The 18,088-nt window shown below is 42.0% G+C and overlaps 2 protein-coding genes across 2 annotated transcripts in view; both read right to left on the bottom strand.

Annotated features, from left to right (window-relative positions):
* The window catches only part of LOC116523215 (collagen alpha-1(IX) chain-like), a 116,165-nt gene extending 114,849 nt beyond the window's left edge, over positions 1 to 1,316 (bottom strand). Inside the window, exon 1 of the mRNA XM_032238303.1 lies at positions 1,098 to 1,316. The gene's annotated coding sequence lies outside the window, so the exon portion shown is untranslated. The remainder of the gene's footprint in view (positions 1 to 1,097) is intronic.
* On the bottom strand, positions 681 to 5,716 carry LOC116523214 (glycine--tRNA ligase-like). Its single transcript, XM_032238302.1, has 2 exons — positions 2,259 to 5,716; positions 681 to 1,172 (listed from the first exon to the last, which is right to left on the bottom strand). The coding sequence occupies exon 1, from the start codon at positions 5,674 to 5,676 to the stop codon at positions 3,424 to 3,426; it is 2,253 nt and encodes a 750-aa protein (XP_032094193.1). The 5' UTR covers positions 5,677 to 5,716; the 3' UTR covers positions 681 to 1,172; positions 2,259 to 3,423.
* Positions 5,717 to 18,088: the final 12,372 nt, after the last annotated feature.

Raw genomic sequence — 18,088 nt, 5'->3', positions numbered from 1 at the left:
TCAGACAAATCACAGAGGGTTCCACCACAAAACCGCGGTAGACAAAAGCGCGCTCGACAAAAGCGCGTACGTGACGTCATCACAGCGCGACGAAAACATCGCGCTGTGAGCGGTAAATTTAAAATTAAAGTGAAAACCTTACCCTAACCCCCCCAAACATAACCCTAAACCTAACCCTAACCCTAACCCTTAACCTAACGCTAAACGTAACCCTAATGCTTAACGTAACCCTAACCCTAACCCTAACCCTTAACCTAACCCTAACCCTAACCCTAACCCTTACCTTTATGTGAATCGGCTTGCTTTAATTTTATTTTTATTTCAATTTTTAATTTTTTTCGTCGCGCTGTGATGATGTCACGTACGCGCTTTTGTCAAGCGCGCTTTTGTCGACCGTGGTTTTGACGGGTCACGATCACAGAGAACCTAATTTCAGGATGACAAATTCTCCTATCATTGGTTCAATTCTTTATCTTTCCTTTTATTCCAGCTAACTTCCAAATTCCTCAAGTTTAGCATTTCTGTATGTCTTTATCACATATTTTTCATATCATTTGATCTAGATACTATCCAAAATAAATGTCACTGCCTGGAATATATTGTAGGTCCCATGTCTTTTGTCTTTTTTTTTTTTTTTGCTTTAGTAAAGGTTGCTGTTTCATTAAATGGATAAATGATAATTGAGTAATACTTTTTAATCTCTAATCCTTGCATCTGCATTACAAAATACTTGTTGAGGTCTTTGTAGGTTATTCTACTTCCTAATGGCCATATGGTAATTATTAGTCAGTAATCATTTCATATTTTGAGACCATGTCATTTGGCTTTTTAAAATAAGGACATTTTGGATATATAAACATTAATGCTGAAGTTTCAACATCGGAAATGTAGGAAATGATTTAAAAAGAGAGAAACCTTTAACATATTGAAATTGAAATGTGTATAAAAAGCAGCAGAACAGACATATCTTCCTTCAAGGGAACACGTGAATATAATTAAATGTTTGACAATGATGGAAAGTGTTATATTATTCTTCCATTCATTCCTTGGTTATTGTATTTTTTTTTCCAATTCCTTTTAAATTAGAATGAACATACCTTGGTCCAAAATTCAGCAGAAAATTATATCTCCTATGTGTTTAAATTCGGGTGGCTCAAAATATTTTGGGATGTCTAGCCAGGGGAAAAAAATCATATTAAGTAGAGGCATTCAAATTTTAAAACTTTGCAGCACTGAATATCAGGACCATATATTTTATGGTTCACCAACAAATGCGCAGTCGACAAAAGCGCGCCCGACAAAACCACGGCAAGAAAACCGCGAGGTCGAAATCACGCCCACAGAAGGGCACCGACAAATGCATGCCGACAAAAGCGTGCCATCAACAAACAGTGCGAAAACAATGTAAGAACCCTAACCCTTACCCTAGCCCTTACCTTAACCCTAATCACACTTTTGTAGGCGCGCATTTGTCGGTGCCCTTTTGTGGGCGTGATTTCGAACTCGCGGTTTTCTCAGCGCAGTTTTGTCGGTGGGCTGTTGTCGAGCGCGCATTTGACGGGTCACAATATTTTATTAAGCAATTGACTTGTTTCCATGTATCACCACTGCCCTTTGTTTCTAAGTTAAGGCAAAACATATGCTTTGTGCCGTTATCAACAAGGGCCAAATTAAACAAATTCCATTTCCATTTTTTACGTTTGTCTTGGGTACTTATTTAATTTTACAAATAACTGAAGGTGGCAAATATATTCAACACCCCTTCCTCCTCCTCTCTCTCCCACAACAGCAACTCTGTGAGATCCAGTTTGGTCTGGTGGTTAAGATACCAGGCTAGAAAGTGGGAGATCGAAAGTTCAAGTCCCACTTTAGCCAGCTGGGTGACTTTGGGCCAGTCACTGTCTCTCAGCCTCAGAGAGTTGTTGTTGTGTGAAAAGTGGGAGGAAGAAGGTGTTTGGATATGTTCGTCACTTGAATTATTTGTAAAGGGTGTGACAGAAATTAATAAATAAACACTTAGACTGCCCCTGGAGGCAGTTTTCTGAGGGAAATCTATTCTCTTTATTTTTCAGGGAGAATTGTCTTTTTAAACATGCTTTGCATTTTTGCCAAGTTTAACTCTTTGGGTTTTTTTTTACATACAAAGGTTATTTGATTTAATTGCTTCTCTAATCACATGAGTTGGAATGATCAAATTGATCAGATGCCCACACTGAATTGAATTTATGTGCTGATTAGTTTCCAAAACCATGAGATACCTCTTCGTACTTGAGAATTCTCCAGAAATGCCGGCTGTTCTTTTGATGTTCTTTTGATGAAGCAATGCCTTGGGAAATTGCTATGAATGAAAAAAAAAATCTTGTGAAATATACTGGCTTACCCACCACAGTTTTTGCTTGGCCTCCAACTGTGCTAGCCCTAAATTCCCATAAATCTCAGTCAATCTTTGACATCATCCCAGGAACTAAGGAGTTAAGGAGTTAATTCGGGAATTAATATAGTGTTTAATACCCCTAGAGGGCACCAGATTGCAGACAGCTATTCTATTCTGACTGCCTGAAGTGAATTACCAGGTCTCTAAATGCAAGGATTATATTGTGTTTTTCAGCAATCCGTTCTTCAAAGTTTTATCTTTCTTTAAAATATTCATACATTCTAGGAGGTTTCAAAAACATTTCAGAAGCTAAAGAGACTTCATATTTAGTGCTCCAGGTTTGTTTTGGACTATGAATTGTTAGATTCTCGGAAAGAACCAGGTGGGAGGCGTCTGAGGTAACCGTAAGTCAAACATGTTTATTTACAGCCAATGCTAAACAACAGAAATAGACCGGCACCCCCTCCCTGTCTGGCAGCTATTTATTTTTTATCCCTTAATTTTTTTTTAACAAATAAGGTGGCAAACATACCCAACATACCTTCCTCTTATTTTCCCCACAACAACCACCCTGTGAGGCGAGTTAAGCTGAGACAGTGACTGGCCCAAGGTCAGCCCACCCGGCTTTCATGGCTAGGATGGGACGTGAAGTCTTGATTCTACCTTGGTGTCTTAAGCACTAGACCAGGGGTCTCCAAACCTGACGGCTTTAAGACGAAACTCAACTCCCATAATTCTCCTGCTAACTGAGGAATTCTGGGAGCTGCAGTCCACAAGTGGCCAACCTTGGAGACCCCTGCACTAGAACAAACTGGTGGCCTCTTTTACACAGAAGAGACTTGACGTTAGAGAACCTGGCATGTCTTAAGCCATTTTAATTGGGGCTATTGGAGATGGGAGTTAAAATCAGGCAGAGACCAGGGACTGGATAACCAGGGGGGCCTAGGTGTGCGGACAAAGCCATGTCAAATAATACACATCATAAAACCTCTATTACGCAGACAATTAAAAGTGGACTTCATGAGGAGGTTTCCTTCCCGGCATTAGCTTCAGCCCTCCATCGCGTCCTTTCTCCCTGTCTCTTGACCCTCGAAGGGAGGGTACCTGGCCTCCACGTCAGCCCAAGTTATGTTGCCATTGGCCAGGTCGCCCACCAGGACTGGCAGCTTTGAGATCTCAGCCCGTATCTGCCGCATGGAGTCGCGATCTCTTAAGGTAGCTGTGTGGGGGGTCTTGTTGACGGTGTCAAAGTCAACTGTGATCCCGAACGCCACCCCGATTTCATCCGTCCTCGCATACCGCCGACCGATGGATCCAGAAGAATCATCCACTTTGTGGGAGACCCCATTCCTGGTCAGAGCTTCAGAGAGTTCCTTCACAAACGGAATGAATTCCTGGTTCTGACTTAAAGGGAGAACTGAGCATTTGAAAGGAGCCACCACAGCAGGAAAGCTGAAGTACGTTCGCTGTTCATCTCCCTCTCTGATGCGGAATGTATGCTCAAATATCGAATACATGATTCTTCCAAGCCCAAATGAAGGTTCAATCACATTGGGGACAATCTCTTCCACATGCAAGGTTTTCTGGAATCTTTTCACGCCAACCATGTCCTTTGTTACCTGAAAGGTTTTCCCTTCTGTCTCAATCGTAAATTCCCCTTTTTCGTTCAGCTGCGTCTCCATCTCACTGATGTAACACTCGTCACAGATGGCGAGATACTCCAGCACCAGCTTAGCATCCTTCTTGTACGCCTTCCCTATGACTCCCTTGTTGGCTTCAAACTGAACAACGTTGGCGATTCTTGGCTCCTTCAAAAGCTTCTCAGCAACGAGAGGGACTTTGGTGGCTCTGGCGTGGCAGGAGAGGTCGTAGCAGGAGCGATCAGCGCAGCCAACAATTTCGATCCAGCCGTAGGAGGTTTTGGTCTCCGCATCCCAGCAGTCACAGGCGTAATGAGCCATCTCATTCTCCATGTGCTGCCGGAAACGAAGCTTCTCTGGAGAGATGCCAACTTTGATGAGGTAGAGGTAGATCCGGCCAATGAAGTAGCCCAGGACGGAATTGTTGATCACACCCTGCTCAACAGCATCCCCCAAACACATGACACGGGCTGGTTCCCCGCTGGTCTGGGCTTTGGAAGAATACAAGAGGATGCGGAGGTCGGCTACATTTTGAAATTTAGGATGACATTTTTCCCTGGGGTCCACAAAATGTTCAATTTCTGCCATTGTGAATTCCCTGACCCTGATGAGACCTGAGCGAGGAGAGATTTCGTTCCGGAAAGAATTGCCAATCTGAGCAGCAGCAAAAGGCAGTTTGCCTTGGTTGAATTCCAAAAGACGTTTGAAGTTCAGAAAGATTCCCTGGGCGGTTTCTGGCCTCAAATATCCAGCCATGTTTCCTCCTGGGCCAATAGAGGTCTTGAACATGAGATTGAAAGACACCGGAGCAGTCAGGTCATTTCCAGTTAGGGGGGACTTCACATTGTAATTGACAAACAGATCCGCAAGCTGTTCCTGATTGTAGTTGTCCAGCTGCGTGATCACCTTCTCCATTTCCATCTTTTTTTCCGCTGCGCCCTTCTTGTCTGACATCACCTTCTGTAAATGGGCCTTCAGGAGGTGATCAGCTCGGAAGCATTCTCCACTTTTTACATCTTTCACCATGAAGTCTGCAAATTTGTCCACGTGCCCAGAGGTCTTCAGAACAGCTTCAGGCGTCAGCATGGTGCAATCTATCTCAAAAATCTGCTCCTCCTGGATGAAGTGCTGCCTCCAGGCTTGTATTAGGTTGTTCTTCAAAGCACAACCCACGGGGCCAAAGTCATACAGGCCACTCACCCCTCCATAAATAGAAAAGGCTTGGTCGTAGAAAAACCTCCGCTTCAAGGCGTCTTCCATTTTAAGCCTGTCCACAAGGTCATCCTTAGGCTGCAGAGCCAGCTCCTTGGCTTCTAGGAGTCTCTTCCGAGCTTTGAGCTCGGCCACGGCCTTGTCCACGTCCATCTGTGGAGCCTTGTCATCCTTCAACTTCCGAACAAACTCTCCCTGCTGCCGCACCGCCTGCCTGAGCGGCGCCAGGAGCGCTTCGGCGACGGGTCCGTCCATGCTGGAGACGATGCCGGGGCCGGGATGCGGCGGGGTCGGGCGGCGAGAGAGGGGCCGGGTGCTGGAGGCCGCGGCGGCGGAGGAGGATGAGCGGGCGGCGTGAAGCGAGGCGCGGGGCAGGAGGGCGGCCACAAAACGGGCGCTGCTGCTGACGAGGAGGAGGCGGCCCACCGAGACGCTAAAGCGCCACGGCATGGAGCGGCGCGGCCGAAGGCGGGCAGGCGGAGCGAGGGGCAGGCGCGGCCTTCCGCATGATGAAATCGCGGCCTCTTAAGCTCCGCCTCAGCCGGCGCAGCCTCCAGCACCCGGCCCCTCTCTCGCCTATGAATGATATAAAAGGTTTTCAATAACATAGATCTGCCTATCTACAAAGAAGATGGGAATTGGGAAAACGCCCATTCACAAATGGAAATTGCTCTTTGGATTTGGCCTGTAAATTATCTCCCCACTGAGGTAAACTCTAACTCGGTGTTTCTCAACCTTGGTGACTTGAAGTCCTGTGGACTTCAACTCCCAGAATTCCCCAGCCAGCTATGCTGGCTGGGGGATTCTGGGAGTTGAAGTCCATAGGACTTCAAGTCACCAAGGTTGAGAAACACTGCTCTAACTGATGCAGCATACAAATTCTTTTAACAACTGTTTAGAATTCAATCGTTTCCCCCTTTCTTAAACTATTGCAAGTAAATCAACAAATAATTTGAGCTAGCTTTTTTATTCCACAGAGCTCACACTTTTCACATCCTTGCTTAATCTACTAGAATGCCTGATAGTCAAACTGAACTAAAAATAATAATAATCCCTACAGTAAAATTATATCTCCTATATTGATACCTGGCCAAAACACTTTGGATTCTTACAGCTGAGGCAAGTAGCATGAAATAAATAATATATTGGCTGAGTTTGTTCTCTGCATTTAAAAACCTGATGGTGTAGAAGTGCTAAATCATAATGTTATGGTGTATTTGATGTATAATAAATTCTAAGCGTTATAAATAATACTTGGGCCTTACCCTAACTTACTGGGTTAAATTGTGACAAACAGTAATGAAACTGGCAAAAGGTTGCTAGAGACTTTCCTCTACCAGCTGTTCACTTTTTGCCAATAACATAATAAAAAAAGTAGAAGAAATGTAATTGATTGCTCTTGCTTAATAGAAATTTCTCCATTAATTTCTCTATTAAAGTTAGGAGTGCAATATGACTTTTAAATTATATTTATTCCATTAAACTGTACTAAACATTTTAAACTCTCAGCTGGGCCTTCCCATCCCCTTAAATTCAGGGAATAAAATAAAAATTGTGTTGTTAAAAAGATTTATGTTGTTAGCTCGCTTGGATTCACTGGGTGATCTTGAGCAAGTGGGTATTTCTCAGTCTAATTGTCCAGTCATACCGTGGGAATAATTGCAACCAACGTCATTGAAGTGTCTTAAGTTAAGTATATAATGAGAAGCAATACACATTGCAGAGTGTGCTCAGATATATGAGTATATATTAATAATAACTCATGGTACACATTAGGGAGACCATAAACAAAAAGAAAATTCTGAGAACTGTACATAAATTGCATTACCAATGTATTGTTATGGATTACGTTTTACTTATGGGGGGTCAATTAGCATCGTATATACTTAAAAGTTAAGTAACCTATACATATTGCTTCATACTTTAACTAATTTTAATCTCCAATAATGGTACCTGTGAGACAAGTTCAGACGCAAAGAGAACACGTTCTGAAATTTACATATAGAAATATTACTTAGGGTGCAATTATATACATTGACCTAGAAAGAAAAGAAATGAAGGTTTTCTATTGAAACCAATAGGATTTTGTTCCATCTAGACCTGCACAGGTTTTCCTTTTAAATTTCAAAAGAGTTTTTAAAAAGCAGGCTCTATTTATTTCAATCGATATTAAATGTTTGAAATCCCGAGTTTCATCATTCCTATTCACTATTAATGCTTTCATACTGGACTAATTTCTTCAATGTTGTAAATGTGTTTTTATTTTCCATTTTCATTTCGTACAGTCATATATATACTGTGCATAACCGGGGCCATATAACATTAAACAATAAACACAGCCATTCCTTTTGTCAACAATACCCCCCAAAATAGAAACCCAATGTACCTCTTCGACCCTCCATACACCCTTTCTTTTTTTCATACTAGACTAATTTCTTGATTTAGCTGACTTGACCTATGTTGTAAAATATTGTCATTTCTTAGGATATTTTTAGGTTGTTCCTCTTGAGTATTGACTAGTACAAAAGATAAACTATAATGAAGTTTCATTTTCTAATTTGTGTCAGGAACATCATAGTCTTTTTTAGTTGTAAATAAGACATCCAAGAGAATACCATTTTATAGCGTGGGAAGTTATCATCCAGCCCTCTCCCAGAAAAATGAAATATCCTAGGAAATATTGAAAAGGCAGAATATTTCTCTGGATGTGAAAAGAAAGAAATATGTTTTAAGAGACAGAATAGTTGCCTGTAGCTTCCTGCCCATCCCCACTTTGTCAATGGACCATTGAGAAAGCCAGGCTAGTCCCTTTTACATAATAAAGATTTCTCCACTGCAGCTGCAGGGGGGCGGAATGTTGGAACTTTACTCAACTGACCACATGGCATCTAAGAACTCATCCATACCTGGATTCAAAACACAGCCTAGAGAGTTGCCCCTGCATGGGAGTCTGACAACCAATCAGAATACATTTCTTACACAGGAACAGGAAACAGAGAGGTGGGACTGAACAGGTTATAAAAAGCCTAGCAAGCCCCTCCCTCAGCCCTTCTCTTCTTCTCCAGCAACATTGAAGCATGTGATCACTTTTTCTGTTCAGGGCTCAAGCCATGTGGCCCTGTCCAACAATAAACCATCTTTCCAAGCAGCCTCCATGTCTCCAGTGTCTTTTTCCCCACTTGGAGCTGAACCCAGAAGGACATTTCTTTCATCAATAGGCAGCAAATATTAAGACTTTAAGATAAATTATGTCCTCGAAGTGCTTTATGTATCTTTGGAACTGAAATATTAAACAACCAGAATGAGTGCATATTAAATAGGTTTGTTTTCTCCTTAATTCTGACACCTGCATGAATTTGCATGAAGGATCTAGAAATAATGCTTTGGGTTGCATTCTGAACATCGTAAAGTCAACCTGGATAGATACAAATAACTACTAGGAATGTGCATCTTTTAGGATTACTTAATGGTAAAGAATTGGCTGCAGGGTTTGTTTATGCTAATGAGGCTCAGGCAGGTTCTAATTATTAGGCTGCCACCCTGGAAATCAGCAGTGCGAAAATGTGCAGAAGTCACAGTTAGGTATAATGATATAAGATAACAGCCAATATGAATTAAGCTATTATTGCTCTACTGAGATCGCTCAAACCAGTCAGCCTAATGATGATATAATTTGCAGTTGAATTGGCCTATCATTAGCTTATTTTTGTTTTAGAAAGTCGAGCAAGGGATTATGTGTGATTCCAATTATAAAAAATATTACAGCTTACCTGCTTCTAAAAGTGCCAGGAAAAAAAAGAACGGTTATTTTGAATGTAATTACTCGACTGGCAGACTGTATTGTGGGACAGGGATTGTAGAAAGCAAAGCCCTTTGAAGGAAGAATGGGAGAAGTGAGGGGGGGTGGGAGAAGGAGACGAGGTGGCGCAGTGGTTAGGGTGCAGTACTGCAGGCCACTTCAGCTGTTATCTGCAGTTCAGCGGTTCTAATCTCACCGGCTCAAGGTTGACTCAGCCTTCCATCCTTCCGAGGTGGGTGAAATGAGGACCCAGACTGTGGGGGGCGATATGCTGACTCTGTAAACCGCTTAGAGAGGGCTGAAAGCCCTATGAAGCGGTATATAAGTCTAACTGCTATTGCTATTGCTAAGGGAAAAAAAAGGATTTTGCTTGGAATTGTGTTTCATTATATCAAGGTGTAGCTTGGAATGCTTTGAACCACATGATGATATTATCTAAGGATCTTTTTTAAGGGAATTGGTTTTCAAGTTAAAACTGTATCTGACCTAGTTTGATTTGTGTTTGCTTGAACGCTGCTGATAATAAAATTGTGCAGTGTCAGTAGCGTGGTGAGAGTTTCTAAATAAAATGCACTGATTGTGTCTAAGCTTAGCAAAAAATAGGAGCAATTGAGAAGTGACTAAGAAAAACGCTTGAAGGCATATGAAGATTTCACTAGAAGAGATATTGTTTAAAAATATATTTGACGTATAATAAGGGTAATAAAAAAAAAATGCCATGAAGAGAAATGGAGAGTTCCTTATTATAGCTTTCTAATCTCAGGCAGTTTTCTTCTTTCTTTCAGTTGCTAAAAAACATTTTTCAGACTTTATATTTTCTTCCCTGTGTCTTCCCACTTTGCCCTATTTATAAATGGAAGCAAAGAGGTCTTACAAGGATAGAAATGTATATGTTGTTGATGCAAACTAGATTTGACTAGATTTCCTTTTCTACAGTCTTATCTCATGGGTTTTTGCTTACTATTTCTTACACCCTTTCTGCCCTTTGCATAGGGACACAGGCTCCAGAGAGATATAATGCAGATGTGTGGCTGTGATATAACATTTATATTTACTTAAATGCAAATATTTTTTTCAGCTCAACATTGCTCCATTTTTCTTCCATAGGAAACTGAGATAAACAACTGCATGAGTTAACAACTGATGCACTAGCTCCACTTCAAAACCAGTGGGAATATAAAAACCCAGCAAAACTAGTATTTATCTATTTACTCATGCCTTAAGTTCATTAAAGGTTTATTTATATCTTTCTCCTATTGACTTTCCCTTTTAGTTATAGTTTGTAAGTTTAATTTTATTTATAGGCCGCCCAATCCCGAAGGACTCCGGGCGGCTTACAGAAGGGAAGAGAAAGAAAATAAAAGAAGTAAAAATAAAATAAGAGAAGTTAAAACGACACAGATACATTCATTTCAGTCGGGGCTGGACCTCAACAATGAGGTCAACAGCCCCAGGCCTGCCGGAAAAGCCAGGTGTTGACAGCTTTTCTGAAGGCCATGAGAGTGGGTGACGTCCAGATTTCTGGGGGTAGTTCGTTCCAAAGGGTCGGGGCAGCCACAGAGAAGGCTCTCCTCCGGGGAGCCGTCAGCCGACATTGTCTGGCTGACGGCATCCGAAGAAGGCCAACCCTGTGGGATCTTACCGGCCGCTGGGAGGAATGTGGCAGTAGGCGGTCTCGCAGGTATGCTGGTCCTAAGCCATGTAGGGCTTTAAAGGTAATAACCAACACCTTGAATTGCGTTGGGAGACCAATAGGTAGCCAGTGCAGCTCGCGGAGGATAGGTGTAACATGGGTGTGCCTAGGTACACCCAATATCGCTCGCATGACTCCATTCTGGACAACGCTCTTGCTTAGCAACCAAAATGTTGGCTCAGAAACTCTGGCATTGAAGCACGCAAGTCTTAAAACTGTCAAGTTACAAGACCCTTGCAACCCTAACCCTTTAGAAAAAAAACCCAGGGGTGTTCAAACTTGACAGCTTTAAGACTTTAAGATAGGACTCTTAGAGGCAGGCGGGGCAATTGGTGAGCCAGCCAATCAGTGAGCGACAGGTGGGGCAAGCGTGGTGCGGACAGGGGGGGAACTGGAACCGGTTCTAAACGGCACGGTAGATTTGTGGAACCTCTTCTATAGAAGAGGTTAGAACTGGCAGGAACCCACCCCTGGTTTGTAGACACACATTCTACAGGAGTAGCCACACCTAAACCTTTCCACAGGCAAAGAATCTTGTGATTGTTCACAAGCTATTGTTTGCCTGCAGATTCCTCTTGCATTAATACTGTTAATTGCCAGTTCTACTCTTCTCAATTAACATCTTCACTGTGCGCTGGATCTTTAAGGTCAACATTGCTGATTTTGTCATGTAAAACAGATTAATTTGATTTCTATTATGGTTAGACAGCAAAATATTCCGGTAGAAAATATTTCAAAAGGCTGAACTTTTTAATATTATTATTGTTGAAAGGATTAGTTCTCCTGAAAGATATAACTGCATTATTATTGCATTGGTTTCATATTAGTTATCTTGCCACGTTTATTTTAGATCTTGTCTAACATGTTAGTTTTGTTACTAAGCAACAATTCTGATCACACTTCATATTCATTGGCATTTATTTGAGTAAACATATTTTAGGATATTCTTAATAGAAGTTTGTGATTTTTTCAAATTCTGTTTCTTCTTAATTCAGACTACAAATTAAAAACAAAATACATATATAGTCACCCCTTATTTATTTTCTTATGTGTATGGTGATTTGATAAGACTTTATTGTTATGGAATTATTTTAGGAAAAACATGGGAATAATAGTTTTTCAAAGTGGCCTCATCAACATAGAAATGCATTTGAGAGTACAGGCATACAAGTCAATAGAAGCTTCAGATTTACCTCCATAATAATGAGCTTCTTTCTCATATCATAGAATCATAGGGCTGGAATGGACCTTGGAGGTCCTCCAACCCCTTGCTCAAGATAGGTATGAACCAAGGGCCCACGATATAGTCAGATCTGGCCCATGGGGCCATCCTGCCCTGCCCAATGAGAAGAGGAAATTGGCCTGGTCTACCCAGTGCGAAGAGGAAAGATCAGGCCAGCGTAGCTTTGGCTCAGTCTACCCAATGCAAAAAGGAAACATGCCAGCAGTTTGGGGAGTGGTGTCAAGCTGGCCATGCCCACCCAGTTGCCCACACCCACCCAGTTGCCCACACCCACCCAGTTGACCAGCCCCCCCTCCCCGAGGTCAACCACAGCCCTGATGCAACCCTCAATGTAATTGAGTTTGACATCCCTGTCTTATACCATCCTGGACAAACGTTTGTCCAATTATTCTTGAAAGCCTCCAGTTCAGAGCACCCACAATTCCAGGAGCCAAGTTGTTGCATTGATTAATTGTTACTGTTAGGAAATTTTTCCTTAGTTTTAGGTTGGATTTCTTTAACAAGCTTCCATCCGTTGCTTCTTGTCCTGTCCTCAGGCACTTTTGGATAATAAGTCAACACCTTCTTCTTTGTGACATCTCCTTAAGTGCTGGAAGAAAACTGTCATGTCTCTTCTAACCATTCGCTTCGTAAAGCTAGACATACCTGGATTCCTTAACTGATCATCGTTTGATTTAGCCTCCAGACCCTTTTCATTTTTGTTGCTCTTCTCTGCATACTTCCTAGGGCCTCCGCAATTTTTTTTTATTATTATGGAGACCAGAATTTCCGCTACCGGTTCTCCAGAACTGGTCAGAACCTGCTGAATACCACCTCTGTTGCGCATACATAGAATAGATTCTGTGTGTTTTTCTTCCTTCTCGGTTTAGTTTTGCTCTTCTTTTGGCCGTGCCTGGAGGGACACGGTGAGCTCTTTCACAATCAAGTTAATACGCATGGCATTATTACTTCGATAGTTGTGGCATTTGGAGTAGCTCGAACCAATGTTTGAAATGTAAACCCTCGCTTTTGGCTTCCTTACAGTCCTCCTCCCTTTGTCCACCAAACTCATCATTCATTTCCAATAGAGAAAAAGGGAAAGCAACTGAAGACAGAGACTGATATTCTTGCTGTGTGTGCAACCGGAGGCAAGGCAACCAAAATCCTTCCAGATTTTGGCAAAAGCAAGAACCCCAACCATAAACAGGTATCTGTAGAGCAAATGCGTGACCCGTCAAAAGCGCGAACGTCATAAGCGCGCCGACAACACCGCGGCGCTAAAACCGTGATTTCAAAAGCGCGCCGACAACAGCGCGCCGACAGAAGCGCGATTTCATTTAAGGTAAGATTTACAGTTAGGTTTAGGGTTAGGTTTAGGGTTAGGTTTAGGGTTAGGTTACAGCGCGCTTCTGTCAGCGTGCTTTTGTCGGCGCGCTTTAGGGCTAATTAGTCGCTAATTCGTCGCACGGTTTTGTCACCGCGCTTTAGAAACCGCGGTTTAGTCAGGCGTGCTTTTGTTGTGCGCGCATTTGTGGTGGAACCGAGCGAATGAGCCATCCATGGTACAGAAGTGGGTATTCCAAGTGTGAACTCACTAGTGCAAATAGAGCAGTAATATCACTTCTCATCTTGATGCTCTCCTTCTGTTGACGCAGCCTGGGATTGCATTGGCTTTTTTGGCAGCTGCAGCACACTGCTGGCTCATGCTTAAATGGTGGTTCACTAGGACTCCTAGTTCAACATTAATAATACTTTGAATTAATAACAATATTAGAACATTTTTTAAAATGTTTTCCACACAACGAAGAAAAATAAAAGTCTGCAGCGTCAAGATTCAGGTTTGTTTGTTTTTTAAAAAAGTGGTGATCCTCAGAATGATGGTGAAGAATATTGGTTTATTTATTACTATAAATGTTCCATTAAGTCAGTCAAAGAATATTAAAAAGTGTTGGAACAAAACTGAACATATTTAAAATCATTAGGGATTGATATGGATATATCTCCTATAGAAGCATCATGTACTACTCTACAGAGAATAAGATATTATTCTCAGATTTTACAAAATGTATGCCAACATTATCTCCATCATTGAATGCTCATATAAACAGCAATATAGAATAGAAATACTGCAATAGATATATTAAAATGCATGAAGAGGGCTAAGTGCAATATTCAAAATAATAGGCTAGGGAATCATTGTTTGCATAGTTCCTAAAATATAAGCACTGACTTGAGGGCAGAGCGGTTATGGGACCAGTTTACCCAAACAATCTGCTACTGAAAGCAGGCACAACTGTTTATATTAATAGGAAAGGTTAATTAGCTTTACAGGGCTTTTCTTTTCTCACTTTTTTATATTTTCTTGAAATACATCTAGCTGTACTTTGTTTAGCAGAATTAATTATGGTAGAGATATGAATGCTTAAATTCTTTTAAAATGGAGTTACAAGTGCTGAATTATAAAGAATCTTTATTTTTGCCTGTTCAAGAAAAAGGGGCAGATAAAAGGTAATGTGGGTAAAAAAAAACAGTAATAATATTATAGTCAGGTAACAATGCATATCTTGATGTTTATCTTCTACTGTGTCCGAGAGCTACAGAAAGCGGTAATGTTCAGGGGGAAAATATTAAGAATAAACATTTTGTCACAGAAAATCCATCTTTTAGCAAACCTAAAATATTACCAGCAGTTTCTAATTCTGATCTTTGATTTTTATCATTAAATCATTTTCCTGACTTCTAAACACTGAAAGTTTCCTATATTGAGTTAACTATTCTATTCTGTTTCCTGCACGGTCTACTGGGAAGGTTGTAACTAAGTGATACAGTCACATGCAGCAGTGGTGGGTTCCAGATCCCATTGCAACCAGTATGGTTGCAACGGGGCCCGCGTCCTCCACATGAATGCGTGCAGCGCATGCACACACATGTAAAGTACATACATGCATCTTATCCCCAAGTAATGCCTCCACGAGCCTCCACGATGCTCCAGCTGCTTGGCGGAGCATCGCGCAGGTGCTGTATGCACCATGTACAGAAGCGCCAAAGAGTTTAAAGACAGGTAAGGACGATGGGTGGGAGGGTGGGCCCTCCAGAGCACTGTACCAGAACGGTATCCAGTGCTCTGGGCAGGCACTGGTACGCCCGTACCAGGGTGTACCACCTGCAATCACCACTGACATGCAGTCACATTTTATGAGCACACAGTTTAGCAACAGAAATTCCTGTCCCAAATACCATGGTAACTTGAAGATTACCTGTAGTTGGATCTTGCACAAATATCATAGCCTATCATCTTCTGAAAAGCGTGTTGGGGAAAAGGAAACAGATAGTTCCCCTTTTCTTCTACTTAAAATAATAGATGGCTTCCTATATGAAACCTGAACATTTATTCATTTATTTATTTTATCAAATGTATTCATAGTTGTCTATCTTGCACAAGATGACTCTGGGAAGTGTACAATAAAACCAATGATGTACATATATTATAGAACCAATTAAGCAACTCAACTAATTATTAAAATCAAATTACAAGACAGAGGTGGGTTCCTACCAGTTTGGATCAGTTCGGCTGAGTAGGTAGTAACTCAGCCAGGCATGCACCTGGACCGGTTCTATCGGCAGTGCCGTAGGCACCACCATCTTGTTTTTTGCTTCTGCATATGCGCTGAAGCAATTTTTTTTTTTTTTACTTTTGTACATACGCACATAGTGTGTATCAAGCACACGCACGCCAGAAGCGCGTTACTGTGATCCGGTAGTAAAAGAAGCCAGAACCCTCCCCTCTTACAAGAGGATTAAAATCATAACGTTACACATGATGGAGCCACTGTGTGGGGTCCCCGCTATTGAGGGATCCTCAGGCCTGATTAAAAAACCATATCTTGAAAACTTTCTGAAAGGCTGAGAGGCCTGGGACTAACATCCTTGTCAGTGAGGATGCTGTACCAAAAGGGAGGTATTGTGGCAAAAAAAGGCTTATCTCCTAGCTTGCATCAGATGGAATTATTTGGCAGATGGAACCATAATATGCCTCTCCTGCTGGATCTGATGGTTTATAATTTCATACATAGCAGGAAGGTCCTCTATCCTTTAATTTATCTTAAGATATTTGAATATTCAAAGGAGTTTTTTTTTTTAAAATCCTTCTAATTCTTTGCTGCCATCTCCTTCAACCGATGAAAATAATTTTTACAATGTAGAGATAATTCTCTCATATATTTACAATTAGTTTAATCTCTTCATAGGAGCACCGATTTTTTCACTGGAGTAGAAGGATTTGAAAGAGGCCTCAAGCTGAGTTTACATGCTGCTAAAGATTCAATACGATGTGGTCAGCATCTAGACTCATCCATTCCCTTTCTCACTTTGTAGGCGGTGGCGAAATGTTGTCAAGAAAACTGTAGGGATTTATTCATGTTAAGTTGGAGCAGAAGAAACAGGACGCTGAGTTTCCAAGTAACAACTCTTTATTCAGTAGAACACCACAATCCAGCAACTTGCCTGACTGACTGCCGAGGTGGCGCAGTGGTTAAATGCAGTACTGCAGGCTACTTCAGCACTGCAGGCTACTGCAGTTCAGCAGTTCGGCTGTTCAAATCCCACTAGGCCCAAGGTTGACTCAGCCTTCCATCCTTCCAAGGTGGGTAAAATGAGGACCCGGATTGTTGTTGGGGGCAATATGCTGACTCTGTAAACCGCTTAGAGAGGGCTGAAAGCCCTATGAAGCGGTATATAAGTCTAACTATGGCTTGCCCTTTTATAGGGAGCTGTCAGACGGCTCAACCAATGAGATCCAACCATTTTCCCGCTGTAATGGCGGACCTGAGTGAAGCCTTCGTACCTTGGCTTCCCTCCCTTGTTAGTTCAGGCAGTCACAAAGGGTCCACGGTGACCTGAAGTCATCAAAGCAGAAGATGGAGATGGAGATACGGCCCATTGCTTGGCAATGTCTCAACCGTTTCTCCAATTCTAAGGAACGGATGAACGGATACAAAGATGATTACTGAAATCAGATATTTTAATTTCTTTTTTTAAAAAAAAAAAGCTCGAAACCAAAAATGCTACAGTACTATAATGTTGCTGTATATTGTTTTGTGCCCTGACGGTAATTAGAGTCTAGCTCTGATGCCGGAGGAATTTGGTGAGGGGTGGGTAGATTTAATAGAGACAGCCATGACATAAAAATAATCCACAACCAAGAATCTCATCACTAAATTGAAAACAATGTCAGGACAAAGTTTTTCCATCAATAATCACTTTCTTTTCCTTACTTTAAAAACTAGCCATTTTTCCCCCGCAGTAGATCAAATTAATTGGATTTGTGACTGATATTACTGAAGCAGTGGAAAACGTTCATAAATTTTAGCATTCACTTTTGGATTTAATCACCAGTTGTACATGTTCAATGGCTTCAACATATTCATAGATTCTTTTTTATTGCTGTTATGCACCTTATGAGTCACATCAGTCTTTTGAACGAGTGTGGTTAGCTTATAATAAAGCCACGGTTTCACCCTTCTATCTATTCTAGAGACGTTGCACAAATAGACTTGTTTAAACAAGAGCAGCAACATCCAACTCCGGTAATCAAAATATGACCCTTCTTTTAGTTTAGGGCACTTCTTTGTTGCACAATTTTCATCTCCTTCTCTCTCATCAACTATTTGGAAGCCAGTCTCCAAATGTCTTCGCTGCTGCTGAGGCCAGCCTGAGAACAGCAGAAGTCAGTCAATGTTCCCACCAAGTAACCATTAAAGGGGGGGGGGGGGGACAGGAATAGCACAGTATATGCACCCCTGTGTCAGGGGTGGGTTTCTCGCCCCGTTCCAACCGGTTCGGTTGGAACGGGGCCAGCGGCGTCCTCGTGCACGCGTGTGGTGCACGCAGCGTACTAGCGTCTGTGTGATGCTCCAGCTGCTCCTGGAGGATCGCGCAGGCGCTGTATGCATCCTACGCATGCGTGGAAGCGCAGAACTCATCAAAACCGGGTAAGGAGCGCGGGCGGGTGGGTGGGCCCTTCGCCGTTCCCGGAAGTTACTTACTTCCGGGTTCGCCAACCAACCGGTTCGCGGGGACCGCCGCGAACCGGTTGAAACCCACCCCTGCCCTGAGTCATAGTTTTGCTCCAAATAGATGAAAACTAAAA

This window comes from Thamnophis elegans, unplaced genomic scaffold (assembly GCF_009769535.1).
Source record: "Thamnophis elegans isolate rThaEle1 unplaced genomic scaffold, rThaEle1.pri scaffold_103_arrow_ctg1, whole genome shotgun sequence".
Classification (NCBI taxonomy): Eukaryota; Metazoa; Chordata; class Lepidosauria; order Squamata; family Colubridae; genus Thamnophis; species Thamnophis elegans.
Note: the sequence above shows the minus strand (reverse complement) of the source record. Positions and strands in the feature narration are given on the sequence as shown.